We start from the raw sequence: 22,911 nt of genomic DNA, 5'->3' as shown, positions 1-22,911 counted from the left end.
ACCAGCATGACTGTTAAAACCATTAGCAGAATGTGGCGGCGCTGAGCACAGCCCTCTTTGACTCTCCACATGTCGGCAACACTTGCCGCACTGTTTCATATTGAACACTTTTCCTTCATCGTGACACAAAACAGTGAAGTTAGTGATATCACTGATATTATCTGTCTGAATGAGGGCGCGCCAGAGAGTCTCACACTCTCTTCAAGTGCCACATGGACGAGAGGCGTTCCGGCGTTCCCCTCTTCGGTGTTGGGTGGAAAGCTTTTTGCTGGTGCCGATCCATTTGATTCATCCATTCATGTCCAAAAAATAAAAACTAAACCAGAGCTTTAAAGTCAAAGTCAATAAAAGTGGTAAAATGTCATCCAAAACACTTGCTAAGTCGATTATACTCTGAGCAAATGAGGCAGTTGCAAGGGACTTCAAGATGGTTTGGCATTACAGAACATTTGCAGAAGCAAAGTGTCGAGTTGACTATACAATATACTCTGGGCAAAAGTCTTGGGACACCTCCTTTTATCTCAATCAGGGACTAGCTAGCTTGCTTTACGTTCAGTTGAACAATGATATACTTCCAACTTTGTGTTTGGAGGGGGGCCATTTGTGTTCCAGCCCGACTGGCGGTCCAGTGCACAAAGGAAGGTCCTCGAGACTGGATGGGTTTGGTGTCAAAGCACTTGAGAGACCTGGCCGCACCCCATTAGAAGGATTGCAAGTTGTTTTCGGAAAGATGTGTATTTTCTTCCATTCTCACTTTGTCCAAGTGTAACAGTCTGGTGTCCCAATCCTTTTGTCAATACAACAAAGCATCTGTAGCTGCTCCGATTCAGATAAGCCAGCTCAACATATTCCTTCAACAACAACAAAAAAATCACTTGGTTCATATAATTCCGTGATCCTATTTCGGTACACCAGGTTATGACACACTTTGGACTCATTGAGCAGACTTGCCTCCTTTTGAGAGTGTAGAAAAAAAAAAAGAGTAGCAGAGAGTAAACTGACAAATGGTGGTTCATCACAAAGTCCTGGAACTCCACAAAAAGAGGCAAGTCGAACACAGGACACATCCTACAATGAGATCAAGGCTGAGCGGCTTTTGCATTTCAAGCGCACCTTTATAAAAGAACATGTGCAAACAGTAACGCCTGTGTGAACACAGGCGGGCTGGACGATCCAGCCCACGGTCCGGGTACTCGGCTATCAACTACACAACAAGTGATGTGAGGAGGAGGAGGACAGTAGCAGGGGATGGAAGCAGAGGTTTGCGTCGGAGTGTGTCGGGTATTCCCACCTCTATGTGAGGAACTTAGTTTGCGTGTATGCGAGCATTGTCTAGAGTAGCGAGCAGTATCCACCGCAGCTGCCACCTCCCGCGTCCTCGTCGGTGAGCTGCACTGATCTGCCGAGGCTCTCGCTCTGCCATAATCCTGGACTCTGGATGATCTTCTCCACCAGCTCCTCAAATGCACACTGAACGCCATCCCGGGTCTTTGCACTCGCCTCTGTGAGGACACAGTTCAAAATTAGAGGCGATGCGAGACGCGTGAACTCATTCAAGGACAAGGGAAAAGTCGAGTGCGCCGCAGCTGACTTTTTGAGGTTTGCTTTATAAATAGACTGTCGAAAAATTCCTCTTGGGAGTATTAGAGAGAAAACTTCAAAAACAGTTTCCCCTCTTGTAATAGTCCACTGCACCGTGCCCAGTGGCGCTTCAGAGAGGAGGGAATCCTCCTGGCTTACCTATAAAAAGCATGGAATGTTTTCTTGCAAACTTCACTCCTTCGGCCCTGTCTAGCTCGTGGTTTTCCTGAAACAAAGAAGTAGTAATGGCTTATTTGCGGTCTGACGGGTGGATCTGCCAACTACCGTGAGCATCTGAGGGCATAGAGGAAAAGGGATGTTTTTTTGCACTAACAGAACACAATGAATTCATAATGCTCTATTGAGCGGTCCACTGCCACTGGCATCCCGGTTTAACACAAGCTGCCAGAAATATGTGGGTGGGTCTGCCATACTCAGTTCATTCAGTCATTTGTCCAATGGCTGATTTTGGAAATCTAGTCTGATTTTGTGATACATGATGGCTGAATAGATTTTGAAGTTTGATCACAGTGACTACCGGCAGGGAACATATCTTAATTTGACCAAAAGAGAGGCATGTTTTTGGCAATTTTTTAAATATCAAGTAGTCTTGCAAAAGCAAAACTTTTGAAAATGATCTCAAGGAAACTGAACTCTCTGCGGCGACAGTGGATGCACAGCCATAAATCCACAACGGAGATATAAAATAGACACTAAGAGACAAAATCATTCTCACCTTATCTATTTTGTTTCCAACAAGCATTTTCACAAGATCATTCCTTGTACAGTATGTCTCCAGTTCATTGAGCCAGTTTTCCAGTTTGGTAAAAGTCTCTCGCCTCGTGACATCATACACTAGGCCGGATCAAAGAAACACAAGCATGCTGACAATGTAAGGCAATTCAAGATCGACACATTTCACACACGAAAGTAATACATATTAATTAAGAGTGTAAGCCTGACCCTTAAGACCAATACATTTTGGTATAATACATTTGATATTGTTAAAAGTAAAAAAATAAATACATAAATAAAATGCTAGTCTATGTTACAAAACACACGGGAAAAGGACTAGGAAAATTATTCCCATACTAAATATCAATTGCAATTTCGATGGGGGAGGAAAAAAAAATCGCAATGACATGATTTTTCCCAAATCTTTCAGCGCTATTAGTAATGTACCAATGAAGGAAAGAGGATCCATGTGTGCAATGAGCCTTGCTGCATGATGATGGCCTACCTAGGATGACTCCTTGCGCACCGCGGTAGTAACTAGGTGTCAGGGTTCTGAAACGCTCCTGTCCAGCAGTGTCCTGTAACATAAAACCATCTCAACTTCAACCGAAAAAAAAAAAGTTCGAACAAAGCAAAGAAAGCAAAGATCTGAGAAGCGCCAGGATAAACGAAGGTGGACTCGGTGTTACATGAGTGCCATCTTCTGGACACCAGATGGAACTGTAAGGCTGCGGTCCTGGAATACTGTACATTATTCTGGTTGGTAACAGAATTATGGTACACTTACCCATATTGCCAGCTTTGCCTTGTTACCATCTACACTGATGGTCTTCACTTTGAAGTCAACACCTACGCAATTAAAGAGCAACCATTCAATGATCAATCAAAGTATTGATATGCTGGGATAAACTCAACCCGCTGGAGTACAAGCACCATTCTTCAAAAAAAATAAAAATACCATGCACAAACTGTCAATATCTGGGATTTACATTTAGCCCCCAAACTTAGTTTTTCATTCGGAAATATAGCTGCATGTAGAGCATTACGAGTAGAAACAAATAAAAGAGAAAGAGAAGAAATGAAGTGGGGATATTCAAGACTCAACGCATGCACTTGATACACAGGAACAAATGACAATAACTACAGTACATCTGCGGAGACACGCGAAGGCCAGCATATCCTTGACACATTTTTGACTTTGGAAAGGTCTCTCCATTTTAATTGGCCTTTTATTGCGACTGTTATTTTTTCCAGGAAGCAGACGTCGAGCTATCACGCTAATCCGCGAACACTAAACGTTACACAAACCAAACACGTGGCAATTTATTGTCTCTTCTCTTTCCATACACAATGGTGAGCAGCTGCTATAATAATCTGTGATCACTCATTTGTAGGGTCATTTGAAGGGTGGGCGCCGCAGCGTCCACAATCAAGATTAGTATCAACAAGTTAACGTGACAAAGGATTGAGAAAGCGACCGGCGTAATGACTCGGCCGTATTGTTCCAGCTGGTATTTTGACTTTTTTCTAAAAATGAGTGGCAACAGATTTTGTTGAAATCTTAAGTCAACAAAGGAGGCTTAACTTCAATGTTGACATTTGTTTGTCAAAGAATCCCAGCTGGCCAAGTTAAACCTGGGAAAATATTTTGATTTTTTTTTTTGACGTTGAAAGGTTTTGGGTGGTTGTTTAAACAGACATATCATGTCCGAGTAATTCAACATCCAGTCCAGTCCAGCCAGTCAGAAAAGCAAGTGAAACTACAAGCAAATATGAAATATCTCAATCACCGGTTCCCTCGCCAAGAAATGCCAACTTTCAACAAACACTTGGTAGTTTCTGCTTCTATTTGGGGAAATGTTTCAATGTCAGAGTGTCCTCAGGTGTTAAAATAACCTGAATGAGTTCTTGCGCCTCCTCTTGTTTCAGTTTTATCGTCATCAAATGAGCTCACACATCTTACTCACCTATTGTGGCAGTTTGCTCTGGGTCAAATGTGTCATCTGTGAATCGTAGGAGGAGGCTGCGAAGAGGAATAAGAAAACAGAAGGCATGATTGAAACATCAAAAAAACACAGTAGACTTTTTTTTTAAAAACACAATTTGATGCTGACATAGCATGTGATGCCAGAGAATCATCTCGCTCGATTGACTGCTCCGTGCTTAACTCGCCCAATTGCAAGATGACATCATTCCAAGGTTGTGGTCAGTGGGACAGAGTTCACTCTTCACCACATGTGATTAAGTGTAAAAGTTTAACTCACAGCAAGACTAAATTCAGTGAAACAATGACCTAAGAATAACTGTTTTTCCAACCGTGAATGCCTAAGCAGTGAGTGTACAGCCAACAAGTGACTCATGAAGATGGTCTAGCTAAAAACAAAGTGCATCGTGCCCAAGTAATTTTTGTGATAAATGGAAGTCGTAACTGGGTTGAAATGTCCCGGATTCATTAAAGGCTGTGAAACAAAAACAAAGCTAAGCCATCCAAAAGCCTTTTTGTATAATAAGAGAAAATTGCTCTCTGGAAATACTGCCCTTGACCTCAATGATGCACTTAAAGGCATTGTAGGGTACATTGGCAGATTTGGCCACAAACTCATCCGTTTTCGGGAAATATAAACAAACATGGGACTTCCACGGTGTTGGCATTTCATCTGATTGTTTAGCCATACCAGCAATCACAGGAAGAAAAATAGTGGCAATGCCAGGAAAAGGGGCACTTTTTTGTAAATTTCCTTAATCATGCACTGTGCCAATATACTGAATTAAGGTATGAAAATAAAAGAAATGGGACTTCGACCAATGCTCTGGAAGTATTTACTGCCGACTTTGGCTGACATTAAGAAAAATGATTACAACAAACATTTAAAACTAATGACTGGGTTGGGATGGGCTCGGTTGACAACTTCCTGACTCTGAATCCAGATTCATGAACCTTTTCAAAGGATAGTTAAGAGTTTTCTAGATTTTCCTGCACCCTGCAGTTGTGGCCAACATCGATATTGTACATTCTTACAAATCTACACATAGCAAATGATGACGATTTGTAGGCTATCGATCTGAACTACACTGGACACCCTTGCTGATCAAAGTGGATTGTCAATGCCTGATAATTCTTGTCGCTTGCTATGACTCGTGAAGGCTTTAAACAGTCTGGGTGAGCCACAGTCTGCAATGCGATGGTTGATGCCTCCGAGTGGCTGTTAAAATCACGCACGCAGTCATAAATACTAAGACGTCTCAATGAGCTCTTCGTTAACTGACTCGGTCCAAAGAATAACCAGCCATATGCCTGTAACGTTACTTATCATTATAGTTGGACAGGCTGACCAACTTCACTTGCAGTTAGTGACAAACAACTCGGTTTATTATGATTATTAGTGTATCTATTAGGTAAACAGCGTTATGCACTAAGTGGTATATTACGCAACGAGGCGGCAGTTTTGAAACGATAACAAGTAATAACCTCACCATCTATCGTTTTTCGTCTGAATTGCTTCGAATCAACCAACGGTTTCAGTGTCTGTCATCATTTCTGACGAATTACAAATTGACAACGCAATATCTGTCAGCGATGATCTCATCATGTTATGTGGCTGGCAAGCTAAGTAAGTCAGTGTGGCGAAAACAGCCGTATGGTATTATAATTCATTGCAAGAATCCACAGTGAAGATATTCCTGCCGCATTGTTTATCCAAATAAGACAAACATTGTAGCGACATGAACGCGCATGTTTTTCCAAACAATGCGCGACTCGCCAACGAGCCTGCGCTAGCCGTTAGCGCAACGTCCCCGGTGACTTGCCTGGACTTCCCGACACCACTTTCTCCAATGATTAGTATTTTCAACGTTGTCAGAATGTCGTCCTCCATTGCCGCGGATAGGCGAACTGTCTCTCTAAACAGAACAACTCAAACGACCGTTAACACAAGGTTTCCTAACCGCTAGCATTCCTGTTTACTGCTTCGGGTGGGCTGAGTTTGACAGCATTGCTTTTGGTGGCCTGCCCAGCAGTCCAACCGTTTCCGGTATGACGTCGATGAGCTTCCGGTTTGTGACTTCATAGTTTGTTTATTACGCTGGCCTGCGTCAAAAAATAAACAAGAATGTTTTAATTTTTTTAAGATCCAATCGTTCACACTGAAGACAGCGTTTTACCCCACATGATCCAGTTTTCCCGGAGTCGTAGATGTTATTTTTATATATTTTTGTGAATGCAGTATATATTCTAAATACACGTATGAAGTACATGAAGAAACTTAAAATCTGTGAGTAAATGTCAGTGTGCACCCTTTCATCGAGGAATAAAGTTATCCTTAAATACACATTTTCTTCACCTGCACTGTTAATATGCCTTTCAACCGTACAAAAATCTGATTTTCCTGAAACAAAAAAATCTTGCAAAAAAAGAAAAAATCACACACACAAAATATATTAAATATAACATATTTCGATGCAACATCCGAAATTGCTCTAAAAAATGTTGCTGGTGGTTTACGAGGGGATTATATTCTGCCTATTTTTGGAAACAGACACCAACACTCTTTTGGGGGTTTATTTAATAAATAAGTCATTACAGCATTGGGAGAGAACATGGTGATTGAAATAACAGGCACTTTTCAAACAATACTGTAAAGGCTTGTGTGTGGTGCTTCTGAGGCATTAGGGTGAATGGTGTTACAATATTTCTGCAAAAACAAATCACACACAGAAAAAAAGGATACTACCGACAATGACGTTCACAAATGATGTTTTTGGCATGCTTGGCAAAAACACTGTAAAGGACCTGAGAATAAATAAGTCACTCTTATTGGTAAATTAGATGAATTACAATCCATAGCGTTTATTTAAAAAAAATCCTTTGACTCAACATCACTATCCTTTTACAAGTTTACAAGTGGTATACAGTCAGTTTGTGATTGCATTACACCCATACATATGACAGTTGATATTAAACATTTATATTGTGGTGTAAATCCTTCAAAATATGAAAAACTCGTGAGTGCAATAAAACTTCAGGATTTATGAGCTGCAGTCCAAACCACATTTACAAATAATTCATTTGCCTATGCAGCATGAAATCTTTTTATTAAAACGCCAAAATAAAGAATTAACTCGCTATTTGCGTTTGTTTTTCAAGATATACACATACTGCGGCAAAATGTGCTGCTTTGGCCGATGACTTGCATAAATATCAAAAACACCTCAGGTCTTGTCACACACAGACAAACAGTCAGTGCAGAAAGACATAAGAAAGGACAGCGTACAAGCTGAGAGATTAGCATAATACTGAAGAAGCTGAATATTTCTGGGGCATCAATTATTATTTATGATATCCACCTTCTGCTGGTAAAAGGAGTGAACCGATATGCCCGCACCTGACCTTTGGCAGGCTAGATAAACAACTTCAATTGACAAACTTTCAAGAAATATGAATTTGTAAAGTATATACACATACTGTACATCTAAAATACAACAAAAGCATATAAATATGTGTTAATAAAAATACAGACGCATGTGCATTGTAATGACGAAGCAACAATAATAAACAACATGATCCTCCTCAGAAGCCAAACCTCCAGCAAATGCTGAAGATATCAAATTCTTGCTCATCATTTGCCTTCATATTTGGGATTGACCACCGTCGTAACAGCACTTTTGTAGATGGGATTTTCACCCTGGGGAATTAAACGAACCATACAGTCAGAAATGATAATTCAATCTAATGACAGACAACAGGCCTTGAAGTTCTAATCGGCGAACATCATTTTTAGTATTAGATTCATTTACAGTACACTCAAAACACAATCACGACATGCCTTTAAATGTTGGAACACTTTTTTTTTTAAACATACTTACCTGAAAATGCCTTTTTGTAATTGTAGCCAGAAAGGACACTCGATCCTCAAATTCTGTGCATCACAGCACACCCGTGCACTTGCTATTACATTTCTCCTTCCTTTGTAAGCTCATGTATTATTTAGGGGTTTCGCAAACAGAGAGACACAAGAAGATACTGAGAGACAATGCACACACAAACAAACCCATGCAGGAAAATAAAGTGGAAATGTGAAAAAATACGAACTTAAAGGACAGCAGCTCTACGTCCATAGTTTGGATTCTGGAACTGATTGATTGGACTCTTGTATATTGGGTTGTCTTGCTACAGATAGAGAATGAGCACAGAAAGATTTCAAGAGAGGGTGGACAAAATGATAAAACGGAGACTACGAAAAGGCAAGAATGACAGACGTGCACAACACAAACGTGAAAGTGAACGGGAAAACGGTACTGCACTAAAAAGACTGGAAAGCGCCCAATCAAGGACTTCACCAATCACACCACAAGGTGGAGAAAGAGACGTACGTGTCCTAAACTTAAGGTTTTATCGACTCCACCACTAGGTGGAGGCTGATCGCAGCCCAAAGTCGGGCTGCAGTCCGGTCATATTGATGTTGGCTGATGACTGCGGGCCAGGCAGGAAGTTGGGAAAAGGAGGAGGCGCAGACACTCCCCGGAAAAATCTCCGGCTACGCTCCGGGTGCATAACATTCCCTAAAAAGTCCATGGAGCCTTGAACATTTTCCGTTTTCATTTGAGAGCTGTTCAAAGGCAACATACTGGATCTGTTTCTCCAGATGACTTGAGAAAAAGAAAGTGAACAATATTATCGGGGCGCAAAACTCTTCGGCTGTTCAGAACGACACACGAGCTTCACAAATGCATGGATTTACTGTTTAGAGACCACAGACTCCCCCCACATCTGTTTGTTGTATTAATATGACTCAGGGAACTGTTATAGCCATTAAAGTATGTTGTCAACATCTCACAGAGCTTGTTGTACTTCCGGACCCTCACCGTGTCCCATTTGGCATTCATCTTCTCCTTCTCAAATTTGGCGAATTCTCTTCTGTCGTGGATGATTGTCAGCAGCTTCCAGATGAGCAGCAGAGCTAAACCAATTAAGACGATGCCAGTAACTACGCCCGCCACAATGGGTATGATCTCAGGACCAGCAGGACAGTCTGAAACACAAACGCATCAAGGACGCTTTCAGTCGGCGGTAGGTACAGCTGCTTAAGAGTTAGTTGGCATTCCAATCGTCAGAAAGCCTGAAACGAACATTGCCCCGCAAAAACGAAACAAAACATAACAATCGCATTCCTAGTTGATGTTCGGCTTCCGGCTCACCCAGCGTTTCAACCACATGGACCTCCTTTTCTGTGTTGTTGTTGACAGCGTAGGTGTAGTAGAACCAGCAGTCGTTGGCATCCCTCTCCTTGCAGTGCATCACAGGGTAAGAGGCGTCATTTGGCTGAGGCAGCTTGTCCCTGTCCTTCACTTTGATCAAGTTGAAATAGCTGCAGTCCCGCTCACACGTTTCCTTCATCTCACCTGTGCCGAAAGCCCGACACTGGACGCACTCCCTGGAAGAAAAATAGGTCACCACGCATGATGAGCGATGAAGCTAAGGTGGATCGATTTTCACTCGGTCGGGATTGTCTGGTTAGGAAGTTTTTTTTCCAACTTTTATTAATGAGCATTGGATACCACCAACAAAATACTTTTGATTTTGAGTCATAGCGGAGCAGCATTGCACAAAGACGCAGGAGAAGAAAATCCAAGTCATTCCCTTTGCTAGAATGCTTTCATAAAGAATTTGTCTGATGGTTTTCCCAAAAATTAGAACCTCTACTTGTTTTGACCCCATTTATTGCTTTCTCTTCTCTATGAATAATAGTAATGGTTAAAACAGGAAACCTTTTTTTTAACTTGCTGTGTTGAGATAGTTTGTGTATGAAAGTCCTTCTTTTCAGGTAGGTCAAACTTACTTGTGTTCAGTGCACACCCCTGGACAGGTAGGGCACGTTTCGCAGGTGGGACCCTGAAATTTAGGGTCAGTACACTTACAAGTGCCACATTCGCATGTGCCTCTGCCATTACAAATCTGCTTGTTGCTGGCTAGACACGTGCTTGTATCCAGAGAACAATCACAGGCGCTCCCAGTCCACATGTTGTCACAGATGCACACTCTGCATTCACAACGCCCGTGCCCTAAGGAAAAAAAAACAACAACAACAAAACAAAAGGAGACGATACTTAATATGGTTTCAGAATGAGAGCCTCAAAATTACTATCAGCGCTCCATTATGTTGCCTTACCTCCGCACAGTTTGCTTTCCGAGCGGTCACAGTTGAAGTTGTCACACTCGCAGTACTGTCCGCTGTACCGCTCCTCCGGATTGTCCTTCTTTTTGCACTCGCATGTGCCGCACACGCAGTCGCCATTGCCGCTGCAGATGTCCGTGCCGTTATCTTTGCGGCAGGTGCGGTCCATGTCCTCTGTAGCCACGTCGTTGCTGCTGCATTCACACTGTTTGCCGACGCGTCCCTCATAACACCTGTGTGGGGTAGGAGGGAGGGATTCACGATTTTGTGCTTCCGATGAGTCTTCCAACATTCTTATATCCAGAAGCCAGAGGCTTGCGGTGATATCAATCCTTACTTGCAGGCTCCACATTCGTAGGTCCCATTCCCAAAGTGACAGTCATCGCTGTTGGCGACGCCCTCTTTATGGCATTTACACTCACAGATAAAGTTGAGGGTGATCTCGACCTCCTCTGTGAATCCCAGAGGCTTTATCTTGATTGTCTCAGGCTTTCCTTGCTTTGGACAACCTTGAGATGTCACACTGATGGTAAATGTAACCTGAGAACAAGGACAATCAAAACAGGATTGGGATTTAAACCTGTGAAGATAAGGAGCGCATAATGAAAGGAACATCACATCAAAAAATGGCTTGAATGTGACCAATTCGGTCTTTCAACCCCCCCCTGCTGATTCATCTGATGAAAATAATCAGGTTCCGCATTTTCCAATGTTCTAAAGTCTATTCCTCACCTCATCTCCAATTGAAATATTGGAGCATTTGCGTCCGTTTTCACCCTCAGTAATGACTCCATTCTTACAGCGGGATGTGTAAGCAATGGTCACTCCCTCCGGAAGCTTGCTGTTCTCCAAAATGACCTCAGATGAGAGCGACTGTCAAACAAAGAAAAGATAATAACATGGATGCAGTTTGGTTTCCCCCCCCCCCCACCCCCCCTGCAATGGAATGTCATCTGGTAGTTTTGTTTAGACAGACCGCTATACAAACGGCTTAGCTGAGTCTTCAATTTTGAAATAAGAGACACACATTGAGATTGTTTTTTCAGAATACGGTATTCAGCATATTTCTTCAAAACGCTAACTTTATCGTCCATCTTCTAATGACTGCTTGTGAGTTATTCTCAAAACAATTGAGAATGTTCCATCGAATTAAAAAGCCTTGAAAAAGTGGTTCATGTGACATCCATATTTTGACTGTCCTGGCATCAGACTTACATTGTAAGCATCTATAATGAGGTTGATAACGTTGCTTGAGTTAGCAGACAGGGTGCCCACCGCAGACTTTGGTATTAGATTTTTCAGCTCCTATGAACACATAAAAAGTCACATTTCAGTGATTTTCTTTTTATTTTTATTGTTCTTAATTCTGTTAAATTTGTTGCATGTAATCCAACTACGCACCGAAGCACTGCGCTATGGACACAATTGACACAATGGCTCAAGTTTTATTGCTCAGAAGCCCACCAGAGCTTCTGTGGGGTCAGGCATGAAAAGAACCTTGATCATATTCAGATGGCACAAGGTTATATAGCTCCACGGCAGATTGAAATGATCAGAGATTCAAGGAGGTGCTGCCTTTAATTTGAAACAGACGTCCTGGCCTCGTCGGATTTTTTTGAAATGCTATTGTTAAATGCACAAAGTAGTTCCTGGTGCGCACGTCATAGTTACAGCGAGTCACGTCTGGGGCTCCGTTACTTCCTATGAGATCTTCAACAGTATTTCGACATGAGAGAAAATCCAAAACTAACTTGATAGACAGGCTGGAACTCCTCTGTGACAGCAAATATGGTTTGTATGTTGTTGTCACTCAGTTTCTGAACCAAGTGAGCGATCGAGGGGTAGTCCTGAAACAAGGAGAAATCGTTCAGTTTAGAAGCGAAAGACATGGCCGCGTGAGAAGAGCGGCCATGTGTTATTCCCACAATTAGAAAACGTGGACACTCACATAGTAGTGGCTCATGGTGTACGCATTGTTCTCCAAGTGACATTTTCCATCATTAGGCAGAACGATGCCACCTAGCTTGCCATCTCCTGCAAAGTGGAAGCCAGCGTCAGTGGAAAACACCAGAAGGCGAGTCACGTTCCTCCAACCAATCTGCTCCTGAGAGATGAGAAAAATGCCGACGTTGTAAAATACTTTCCGTTTCGATCATAAAATGTGCATGACATGATGTTGAACACAGGAATTGAAATCTCGGTGAAGGGCTCATTAAAAAAGGCTGCGTTGGCACGTCAGCCTCGAAACGTAGTTATTGTTTGATACGGTCGAGGGGAAACAACCTGGGAATCTCGATAGGATCAGTGCCGCCGGCGCACGTTCACCGAATCGGTATAAAATGTGTGTTTTATTTTTACCGCATACCCCACACACAGCCACTTGCATGATGGCATCGAAGCCACCCTCGGGAGAGTCCAGGTTTCCAGAAATGTGCTGCTGGCCCACCAGGGTGTTGAACCTTTTGCCATCGCTGGTGAGCTTAAGCACGTTCTTGTAGCTAAATGGGCTGGTGCAGTTCTGGTCGCCGGTGCAGGGGTTCAACAATTTGGCTGGGGTGGTGCTGATGTACGGCATAACTGTCTTCTCCACAAAAGAGCCAAAGCCTAAGACCATTTAAAAAAAAAAATCAATCACACGAAAGACATGATGGTATGATTTTACGCGAATCCAAAATTAACCAAACGTCTCACAAATCAATTCCATACCTATCCTGAAATCAGATGTGATCTTTGACATTTCTAGCATTAAACTGGTTCCCAGGTTCTTGACGTTCTCCAGATCGTCTTTCATGGAGTAAGAAAGGTCCATCAAGTAGTACAAGTCGATGGGATAATCTTCTGCCCGCTTGAATTTCAGGTTGAAAGACTGAGGCTCCCCTGTCCACACAAGTCGGATGTTCCACTCAATACAAGCAGAGATGATGATCAGAGAAAAAAGCTTTGCGAGTGACGGGTGTTCACCTGATCTGAGGGTGAGACTGAGCTTCTGGGGTTGGATCTGTGTGATTTCTTCTGGCTTTAGTTTCTCCGCTCCCTTCCTGCGGTTGGTTACCGCTTTGTTCCTGAGGATCCTCTTTTCTCCACGAGGGTTCTCTATCAAGCTCTCTATGCAACCTCTGTTTGTGAGAGACTGCAGCTCATCACATCGGGTAGACACGGTCTCACCTTGTTTTAGGAAGTCCTGAAATCACCAGTTAGTCGAGCCAGGAATTAAAACGCATTGGTTTGCTCAGATCCCGTGCTTTTACGCAAGCGTACGGAAAAAGGAAGGAATGATTCCATCTGTTACGATCCAACATGCTTATCATTGATTGATTAAATTTATTTTTATTTTTTTAAGAGCATCGATTCATACCGGGTCTGTACACCAGCCACATTTCGCTCCAGCCTGGATGCACTCCCCGCAGTATCTGGCATTTGCACTGATGCACTCATTCCCCTCTGTATGAAAAACAAAGAGAAAAGAAGAGGATGCACAGTGTCACAGAGTGCAACTTGTATAGTCCCTGCCAAGTAAGCAGCCCTGTAAGCCGCCTGTCTTTACATGTCAGTTCATCTGGAACGTTGTGGCTCTATCGTCATTGGAGACAGAATTGGAATATCCAGCCAACCATTATTCTCTCCATGATGCTGAGGTGGACCTTCAGCGCTCGTCAATGACATCGTCGGGTTACAGCCGCTACCTCTTTTTCGAGAGTGGATGTAGTCATCACGATGACTAACGCATATGGATTGCCGGCTAACGTCACTGATACTGATATGCGGCAGTATTTAAAAAAAAAAAAAAAAAATCTGGTGTTTTGTTTAACATAGATCAAATCTACCTTTCTGTGCGTTGCAGAAGACTCCAACCAATGTAGATATCAAAAGCAGTTTCAGGTCCATCTGGAAGAAACGTATGAACGTGATTTTCTATTCCTTTATATTCTCTTGAATCCACAAATGAAGGATATTCATGTATTCAGCAACACAACATATTTTCTTGATGTTCATGCTTGCCCTAATACTTGAACTCAAAACTTCCTGTAAAATAAATACAGAAATACATAAATAAACCGATTGAATCTGTAAACGGGTGACGCTTAACTGGTGGTAATAAATTATTGTGTGTGTGTTAGGGGGTTGGGTGGCTATTTTCAGTCCGCCGCAGGGCAACAGCCAGTTAATTCAATTCAGACACACAAACGTGCATAGGGAATATGCGCATGCACTCACAAACATGCGGCTCGTGGACGACACTCTGCCTTTTCCCACAATTCCTTTTACTGTAAATAGCCTGTGCTCCCCCGAGTCCTTCTCTCGCAACGCATTTTGAGCTCCTCCGATCAGCCAAATCGATTCATCCTCTCTCTTGCGCTTAATACAACCCTCCTGATTTAATAATGATGAGGGGACCGTGCAGAACAGCTGAAATGGGAACATCTCAAGTCACGCTAGACTAAAACTGCTGTTTGTCACTTTGCGTGGCTCCTAAAATAAATATGACAATAGACAAAATTCTTTCTCTCGTAACAAGTTTCTCAACATCGGAAATTTCAGTAACGTTTAACCTTCCACATTCTCAGCAGACCACTGTCAAGTATTTCAATTAAAAAAAAAAAAAAACAACAATAGCCAAAACAATAGGTAGAATACCCGTAAACCACAAATTCCTCAACGTCATTGCAAAGAGAATTTCCACAAGAGTTCACCAAATGCAATTATCCGGGCAGGAGTCCGTAATTAGAGTTTGATGCGACGAGTTATTCCTCTTGTTTTAGAAGTAGTCCGTGCCTATTCATAGTGGCTCCATAAAAAAACTGCATTCCCTGATACTGCGGTCAACGAAGCGCTGACGTTCAACGTGGGGTGTTAAGTGATGCATTCCCTCAGTGCTTGAAGTGTGCGTCCCCACCGGTGTCCGATTATGAAGACACGTATGCGTCGACGGTTTGTCTCCAGCCGCCGAGATTAGCCTCCAGTACTGTTCACTGCATGTGTGTGCCATAACAAGATATGAGATACGTAGCGCATTTAGCCAAGCTGTGGCAGTGGCCGCCAACATATTTAGGACAAGAGACAAATTCGACATCATGACAAAATATAGCTCGTCTTTACCGTCAGCGAGAGAGAGAGAGAGAGAGAGAGAGAGAGAGAGAGAGAGAGAGAAGCAATTATATGTACTTTTTAATTGCCGTGAACTAAAAGTAACGTTTGTTTACACAGCATGTAATGTGAAAAGACTTTTTGTCAGGATGCACAGTTGAATGTCAAGTTACGATTGGCCCTCAGCTTCAAATACAGACACCAGCAATGTGTCAGAAGCCTGTGAAGCTTTGCAGCTGCTCAGAGGAATGTTCTTAAGAAAAGTGGACTAACTTTGTAGAGCAGAGAGCAGGCTCAGAAAGGGCTTACTGGGGTGGGGGAGGTAGTCCGCCTTTCAAATCCTCCTCCGTACCTTAGAATGTTGTAAATTACAGTATCCGTGACGGGCCATAGGTGGGGAGGTGGGAATGGCGTGTCCAAGAGGCTTAAACGCACCCTATGATTCGGCATCTCGACCACTGATTTCAGTCCTGTAATATCTGTCGCCACAAAGAAGCAAGGAAGGAAGGAAAAGTGAGAGAGCAACAGGAAAATGGGAGCGGGTCCGTTTGGCCCAGATGACGTGAACTGCCTCGATTGATGATGGGGGTCATGCAGGTTTTAGATGAGGGGACTGTGTGTGGGGACAAAACCCAGTCTAGACTTTTAACATAAGTAGTATTCTTCTCCTTGGCTTTCCAAGACTCAAACGCACTCGACCCCATTCTATTCATATCTGCACGGTGGCTGGCAAGACTGTGGCAAACGTTTTAACAGACTTCCTTTTTTATTTTAGGTATCTCGCCCGGCACCTGCCACATTCACATCATGATCCGATTGCTGATTCCGTACCTCCAGATTGTCTCAAAATCATCCTATTCCATCCACAGTTGGCTGAAATGTTGAAAGGCCCACTTCTCAGGGGTCTCCAAAAAAAGTAACCTGAGTGATTTGATGAGAGTCAATGGCCTGCATTGACACCTGATTTCAACGACCAGCTCCTCATATTTGCCAAAGTAAAGATGCAATTGTGACAATTCAGACAAGGGAAAAAAAAAACATGTTTTAACCTTTAACATTCTTGTACTAAAACTACTCTGAACATGTACTTTTGAATTGAGGAGGGGAGTTAGGGAAGAAAAAAAAGGGCAAAGTCAGCAGAGGCAAGCAAAGTTTGTGGGATCCTTTCTTCTGGATTTGAGTCAGCCTCTTTGCCTCAGAGTTGGGGAGTATGCGCCGCCCTTTCCTGTTTTTCCTTCTTTTCCATTCCTCCTTAGCACGTCTGGGGAAGAACAGATAATCTAAGTGCAGGAAAGCCCTGGCTTTTTCTTAAAAAGAGCATTGTGAGTCGGAGCTGCCAACACATTTTACTGTTGAAGTCCTGAGCTACTTTACTGGCACCATGGCACTGCCGGTCATTATTCACTAGGGAGCGCTTGCTCTCCTTAAGTGCTTAATTTTAAAGAGAGTAAATTGACTAATGTGTAAGCAAATTGTGCACGGCTCTTGGCTGCATTGTCCAAACATTTACCGGAATGTGTCTTCAAAAGAGATGATTGCGCGAATTTGTATAAAAATAATTTTTGCACATCATGACAGAACAGTAAAAACAGTAACATGCCTTGAGGGTTTCCATCATGCTTTCGGTCTCTCCAGAGTTATCTGGCATATCTTGGGACATTCCACACTACTCCCCCCCCCCCCCCCTTTCACTCCTCTTTCCTTCCTCTCCCACTTTGCCAGCATCACAATCCACAGCTATTTGTCCAATATGAGCCAAAGCAAGCCAGTCGGTGACCCCCTTGACTTCAAACCGTTATGAGAGGGATCATTTTGGCACTCCCAGACATGACACGGCTTCCGACAGAGCTGAAGGGGAATATCAAACAGCCTCTTCCGCCGTCTCTATCCATTCCCCCCCCGAGTCGCCATTAGGGAGATCCTCTCATGGAGGACATAAGCAATCAGGCTGTCCTTTGAGAACAATAAGGCTCATCCTCACAACATTTGATATTGAATTAAGGTTTGTATTGATATCTTAAATGGCATCTTTGTGAGGAGCTTCAAGAGCACGTAGCTGGTCCTAAAACTCCTTCTCTGCATTTTATACAAAAAGCCACTCGGCCACATAAACTGGCCTGAAGCCAGCCAGCATTCCGCATGCGTGTGACAAAAGGCCAAAGATATACTCCTCTGCAGGGATACACACTTGAGAGGACTTACTTCGCCTGGTCGGGCAATCAATAATGTGCAAGTTGTCTTGGGTTCTTTTCAACAGTTAAACCCATTGATAGGGAATGAAGCTTGCACTTAAAAGCGGTTTGTTCACTAGTTTGACAGAAACAATCGAGACTTACACGCAGCATTAGGTCACTTTCCATATCACCATTAATGGCTCCGTCCCGAGGGTGAAAATAGCTATACAGTGCGGGAAAGATATTTCTGACTCATCCTTAACACCTGGCATCTGCAATCACTCCAAACAGTAGACCACCACAAAAAAAAAAAAAAAAAAAAAACAATTGCACCCAGCCTCCACCCAACACGCACACACTTGAACATGGTTTCAAAAGCATGTGCCCATTTGTGGTTAAATCTATTTTAATTCCGGATTCAGGGGCACATAAACCCAAATTAAGACAAGGGCAAGACTGTGGCAATTTGAGTACATCTCAAGAACAACTCGGGTTGGTATGAAAAAAATGCTGCTGGAAATCCAAGAATGTGAGTAAAAATGGAAATATCCTGAGAGTGGAAAATCATCTTGGTGCTTTGGCTAAGTATTTATCCAGGTACTGTTTTAAAACTGCTGTCAGATGAAGTTTAGTATATGAAGACAAACTAAACTGCAGAAGAAATGTCTCTCCGTCAAAGGAGCAAAAGGAGGAGGCTCTTGCCAAAGGAGAAAAAAATGTTCTTCATGTCAATGAGAAAATGTGTGGTAAAATGATGACAAGAAATGCATTGCATCACACCTGCCATGTGTGATTTAGTTCAAGGACATTTACTTGGTTACGACTTGGAGAGGGGCTCATGACTGAAATTTCTTGTTTGACTTTTTCACAGCGACGTCAATTGCAGCAGATAAGAAAAACGACATATCAAAGTGGAGGCAACATGGCTGCTGTGCAGATGTTTTGGTTCGCTCCCGTCCTCATCTGCCTTTCATGAGGCGCTTTTGGCAAGCTTACACTCAAAGCTGTCATCGCGAGAGTCCGACCATGGAAGACTTACAGCACTGCGCCTCTGCTACCATGAAGAAAAGACAAATCGGAGACGGGTTCCGTGCATGTTCCTGTCACCTGGCAAGCGAGTGACCCAAAGCCGCTGCAGTCAAAGCCCAATTGTGAGCCCCGAGCTTTACGAGGAGGAGTCTCCAAATGCTCAAGTCTCCACAAACCACACCGTCTTTGTGAAGCTGGCCCTTCCTCTGTTGAAACACAGGAAACTTAACCAGATCACACAGGAAGCCTGGATTGTGTTGCTGGAGAAGCAACCCCATCTGACCCCCCCGCCCCCCTCAACCCCGCCCACTAGCTTTCCCCCGCAACAGCAGCATTAAGTGACATGGTTTACATTAAAGTTACAGAAAAGAGTGAGGCAGAAGTCTCGGGTGTCATTTGAATGAAGTTAAAGATGCACACAAATAGCAACATCGGTATTTATTTTCTGGGATAGTGAAAAAGAACTGCACCGCCTTCCGGAAGCATTTAGATAATAAAATGACGGCACGTCTGCAGTGTCAGACAAAAACAGCTGTGAAGTATTAATCAGGAGACCTTATCTGGATTTTCACGGGGGCTGCTGGTTCCAACAGCCTCGGCGCCGCTTCTGCTGGGAGATCAACTTTATCCACTCTAACTAGTCATCAAGTATACTTGTGTGCATTTTTTTTTTAAATCTAGCACGCGCCTGGGCAACAGCAGCCAACGTGCGCAACACAGGCCAGCTGACGGTAGCCAAGATGTCATAAAGAGTGACGACATTGCTGCCTGCTCCGTTTGCCTGAACACATACAGCAACGTCCTAAAGAGTGGCAACCCAAAGAGGTCCAGCCGTGGCCACCTCTGCTTGAATGTGCAGAAACTGCCACATTAATGAGGAGCACACGTCCATTTTTTTCTATAATTATCTCAAAACAAAGATGATGCTGCCTTTTTACCGTCCACACAGGTATTTAACAATCTGTGTATATATATATATATATATATATATATATATATATATATATATATATATATATATATATATATTAGAGCTGTCAAACGATTAAAATATTTAATCTAATTAAAAATGCAACTGTCATAATTAACTCAAATGGACTAAAAAATTAATCGTGATTACTCACACATTTTTTATCGTTTCTGAATTTCCTTTTACATTTTTTGTCCTATTTTTCCCCCATTTTAATGCTCTAAGGTAAACTAGTACTCAGCCTATAGTAGTTTTTTCTCAAGTTTATTTTGAACACAGCAGTCTGTTTCTGTATGTTTGTTGAAGAATAAGGAGACACCGGACACCAGTGTTCATTATGTGCCGCTGTATTCAAAACTGCCCGCCATACAAAAAAGCGCACGCACTTCTCCCTTGCTGCTGAAGCGTTGGTATGAGTTACGTCTGCCTCTTGTTAGTGATTAAGGTAACACTCCCCGGCAGAGTCTATGCTTATTCCAAAAACGCAGGCCAAATAAAAAACATTCCTGTTCCCAGCTACTATACTTTTTCCGCCAAGATAACTTGAGCTTTGTTTTCACAGCAGACCCTTGCATGCAGGTCAGCTTTCCCTACTCCTCGGAGGGTCTTCGAAGGCTGTTTTTAGAAGCAGGCGCCACCACCCAAAGTGATCCACACTAAATGTGGACGGGGAGACAGACGGGGAAGCCTAAAATGTTGGTTGAATAGAACTTCAGAGGAGGTGCTTGAGCCCAATAGCAAAGACACACCCAACAATCTAACCGTAAATGTACTTTATGAATAGACTGAACACATTAAGACAGTAATATCTGAAGTCAAGTCTTTCTTCTAACAAGGCTTTGCGTGTCCATCTGGCTTGACATGGTAAAGAAGGCTGTGCATGTTGGTCAAGCATGTGATTCACGACCTAAAGCACAACTGTTGTACTGGGATTATCGGTGGGAGACCTGCCTGCTTTCACTCTCTGAAGGTGTGTGACATTGAGCTAGACTTTGGAATCACCATACACAATCAGGGATCAAAAGTCCATTGTCCCCTTTACATCCTGTGGCTGGCTGGCTGCTAAGTATTTTTTTTTCTCAACCATATAGATTCAAGTCAACCAGATGACTTTAGTGGATGACCTAGAGCAACCCGAATTTACCAACCCTTGTGTCACAAATGGCTATCGCAGACATTCATCACTTCTGTCAAAGAGAAACGACAGAAACCGCCACAGGGTGCACATTCATTGCCCCTGTCTCACACATGGGGGCAAGCGCTCATATAAAATCTATGCCACACACACGAGAACATGTCCACAAGGAAGGATTGGGTGTGGTTCTGTGTGTGGGGGACTCATAAATCAGATTAGAGCCCGCAACCTGACATGGCAGCTGTTTCCTGGGTACTTGGGGTTACATGCATTTAGGTGACAGCAATACCTCCCCCACCCCCTGTCCTATCTTCCTCCTCAATTAACCTTCCTTACTGTCAATTTTCTCATTCTTCCATCCCAGACACTCCCTGTGCCCTTCCTCTTATGCTGTCTCCATTTCCTTGATTAAACGGGCTGCGGAGTCAGCGACTGTTTATAAGGCCTTTTAGTCTACTATCTATCCTCCTTCAGGAGGAAGTCTTATCCAATGTGCAGCTTGTCATTTATGCGAGGCACTGGGGAAAAAAAGAGCCCGAGTGTGGTGATTGTCCAGCATGGACCCAAACAAAATAAATACCTCTCAAGCAGAAGAAAGAAGGTGATACGAGGTGATGCAGTGCAACACAGATTCACCTCAATCGAAGTGATCTGATCTATTTTAACGACTTTTTTCCTCAGGCAGTAGCATCACTTGCTGTGAAGTGATCCTTGAATAATGTAAACTATGTAAGAAGAGGGAAGGAAGCGCTTCATATGACGGTCCAACTCTAAGAGACGAAACAGCAGACAACTGTTGCAAATCCCCACGTTATCCAACCATAAATGCAATAGACTCCCCCGGGCCCCCAAAACGGAACATCTTAAAAGCAGATTTCCCGCAACCTGATGAAATTGTTCGATTGCTTACCTTTGCGTTGAAAGTGTTTATTTCCGTGGCAGCACAGATAGCGGTCCTCTCCAAAGATGATCCGCCAAAGCAGCGGCGGTGTTATTCACCGCCCCGCTGGCACCAGACCACTTTCTCACCAAAACAACCAGCAAAAGAAAAGAAAAACGTCACCGAAGATTTACACTCCTGCTCATGCAATCCAGATAAGAGGGATAAATTATTTTCTATTGCACAGAAAACATTAGTGAAAACGAAATTTCCCTGCAGGGACTGTACTGAGTTAAGAAACAAGCAGCGAAACTGACACGAAGCGCTCTTCTCCTGCCCAATCCACACTGCTCTTGGAATGACACTACACGAACACTATTTTAAGGCTTTCTACTTCTGGTTACATTACCAAAATAAAACTATACATACATTAATTATTTGTCTTTTTTTTCGTTTCAATTTACCAAGTCTGTCTAGAAAAAAAATAAAACAATATATCAAATGAGAAATATGAGACTTTAGTTCGTTTTAGGGTAAATTCTTGGCAGTGTTATTTTAATATCTATTAATTTGAAGATACAGTCATCGAAATTCCGGTTTTACTTTCGTGGGACTATCCAATCTGTGCGCTCCTACATCACAATTGAGGGATTTAATTATGCACAGAAAGCATTTGAGGCTGATGTGCAATGGTGCCAAATGCGTCTGGAAAAAAAAGTGTCATCACTGTCAAGAAAATACTATAATGCAATGTTCGATGAATCACAATGCATGGAGCTAACTGATCATGTCATAAAGCAATACAGTACATGCCATAAGGAAACAGTGCAGTGCATTAAATAATAGACCAAAAAGTGGTACTAGTATCGGAAAAGGAAATAATTTACTGGTGAGACACAGTCCGACTGGTGCGCTGAATTGTCCTCGTCGCGAGGGAAGAGGGTACAATACATTACATTCAGGTGTGGTATCATTTTGAGTTAAAAGTAACACTTTCAATTTGGACGATTGTTAATTTTTGTAAATGGAAAATGTTTCTACATGCGCAGAGGACATACACTGGAATATATACCGCCAACAACCCCCCCACCCCCAAATAAATAAATAAATAACCATCAAGTCCGGAAGAGCCTTGAATCCTGTTTAGTCTC

At 42.8% G+C, this 22,911-nt stretch overlaps 2 protein-coding genes across 5 annotated transcripts; both read right to left on the bottom strand.

The window, feature by feature from the left end:
- Positions 1-1,124: 1,124 nt before the first annotated feature.
- Positions 1,125-6,355, bottom strand: rab18a (RAB18A, member RAS oncogene family). Its single transcript, XM_052054896.1, has 7 exons — positions 6,124-6,355; positions 4,284-4,339; positions 3,104-3,165; positions 2,822-2,894; positions 2,318-2,436; positions 1,741-1,807; positions 1,125-1,502 (listed from the first exon to the last, which is right to left on the bottom strand). Exons 1-7 carry the CDS (start codon positions 6,189-6,191, stop codon positions 1,333-1,335), a joined length of 615 nt encoding a protein of 204 aa, XP_051910856.1. The 5' UTR covers positions 6,192-6,355; the 3' UTR covers positions 1,125-1,332.
- A 505-nt stretch (positions 6,356-6,860) lies between these two features.
- On the bottom strand, positions 6,861-22,093 carry itgb1a (integrin, beta 1a). 4 transcript variants are annotated; one of them, XM_052054894.1, is made up of 17 exons: positions 21,791-22,093; positions 14,312-14,372; positions 13,843-13,928; positions 13,449-13,668; positions 13,194-13,364; positions 12,853-13,091; positions 12,436-12,591; positions 12,239-12,334; positions 11,703-11,792; positions 11,220-11,360; positions 10,825-11,027; positions 10,482-10,720; positions 10,152-10,374; positions 9,511-9,746; positions 9,178-9,344; positions 8,405-8,482; positions 6,861-7,997 (listed from the first exon to the last, which is right to left on the bottom strand). In XM_052054894.1, the coding sequence occupies exons 2-16, from the start codon at positions 14,370-14,372 to the stop codon at positions 8,405-8,407; spliced, it is 2,406 nt and encodes an 801-aa protein (XP_051910854.1). In that variant the 5' UTR covers positions 21,791-22,093; the 3' UTR covers positions 6,861-7,997. The 4 variants fall into 4 exon arrangements, with proteins under 4 accessions (XP_051910854.1, XP_051910855.1, XP_051910852.1 ...); XM_052054895.1 differs by lacking the exon at positions 21,791-22,093 and adding an exon at positions 18,786-18,981; XM_052054892.1 differs by lacking the exon at positions 21,791-22,093 and adding an exon at positions 15,925-16,321.
- Positions 22,094-22,911: the final 818 nt, after the last annotated feature.

The sequence above is a fragment of the Hippocampus zosterae genome, chromosome 20 (genome assembly GCF_025434085.1).
Source record: "Hippocampus zosterae strain Florida chromosome 20, ASM2543408v3, whole genome shotgun sequence".
Taxonomy (NCBI): Eukaryota; Metazoa; Chordata; class Actinopteri; order Syngnathiformes; family Syngnathidae; genus Hippocampus; species Hippocampus zosterae.
Note: the sequence above shows the minus strand (reverse complement) of the source record. Positions and strands in the feature narration are given on the sequence as shown.

Excerpts from the sequence above, each read along its gene's own strand:
- rab18a (XM_052054896.1), bottom strand. The coding sequence starts at position 6,191 with ATGGAGGACGACATTCTGACAACGTTGAAAATACTAATCATTGGAGAA. Across the intron at positions 2,437-2,821 it reads TGCGCAAGGAGTCATCCTAG|TGTATGATGTCACGAGGCGA; the intron begins GTAGGCCATCAT and ends GATCCGGCCTAG. Across the intron at positions 1,503-1,740 it reads ACATTCCATGCTTTTTATAG|AGGCGAGTGCAAAGACCCGG; the intron begins GTAAGCCAGGAG and ends GTGTCCTCACAG.
- itgb1a (XM_052054892.1), bottom strand. The coding sequence starts at position 15,963 with ATGGCCCGTCACGGATACTGTAATTTACAACATTCTAAG. Across the intron at positions 13,365-13,448 it reads CAGTCTCACCCTCAGATCAG|GGGAGCCTCAGTCTTTCAAC; the intron begins GTGAACACCCGT and ends TTGTGTGGACAG. Across the intron at positions 12,335-12,435 it reads ACACCATGAGCCACTACTAT|GACTACCCCTCGATCGCTCA; the intron begins GTGAGTGTCCAC and ends TCCTTGTTTCAG.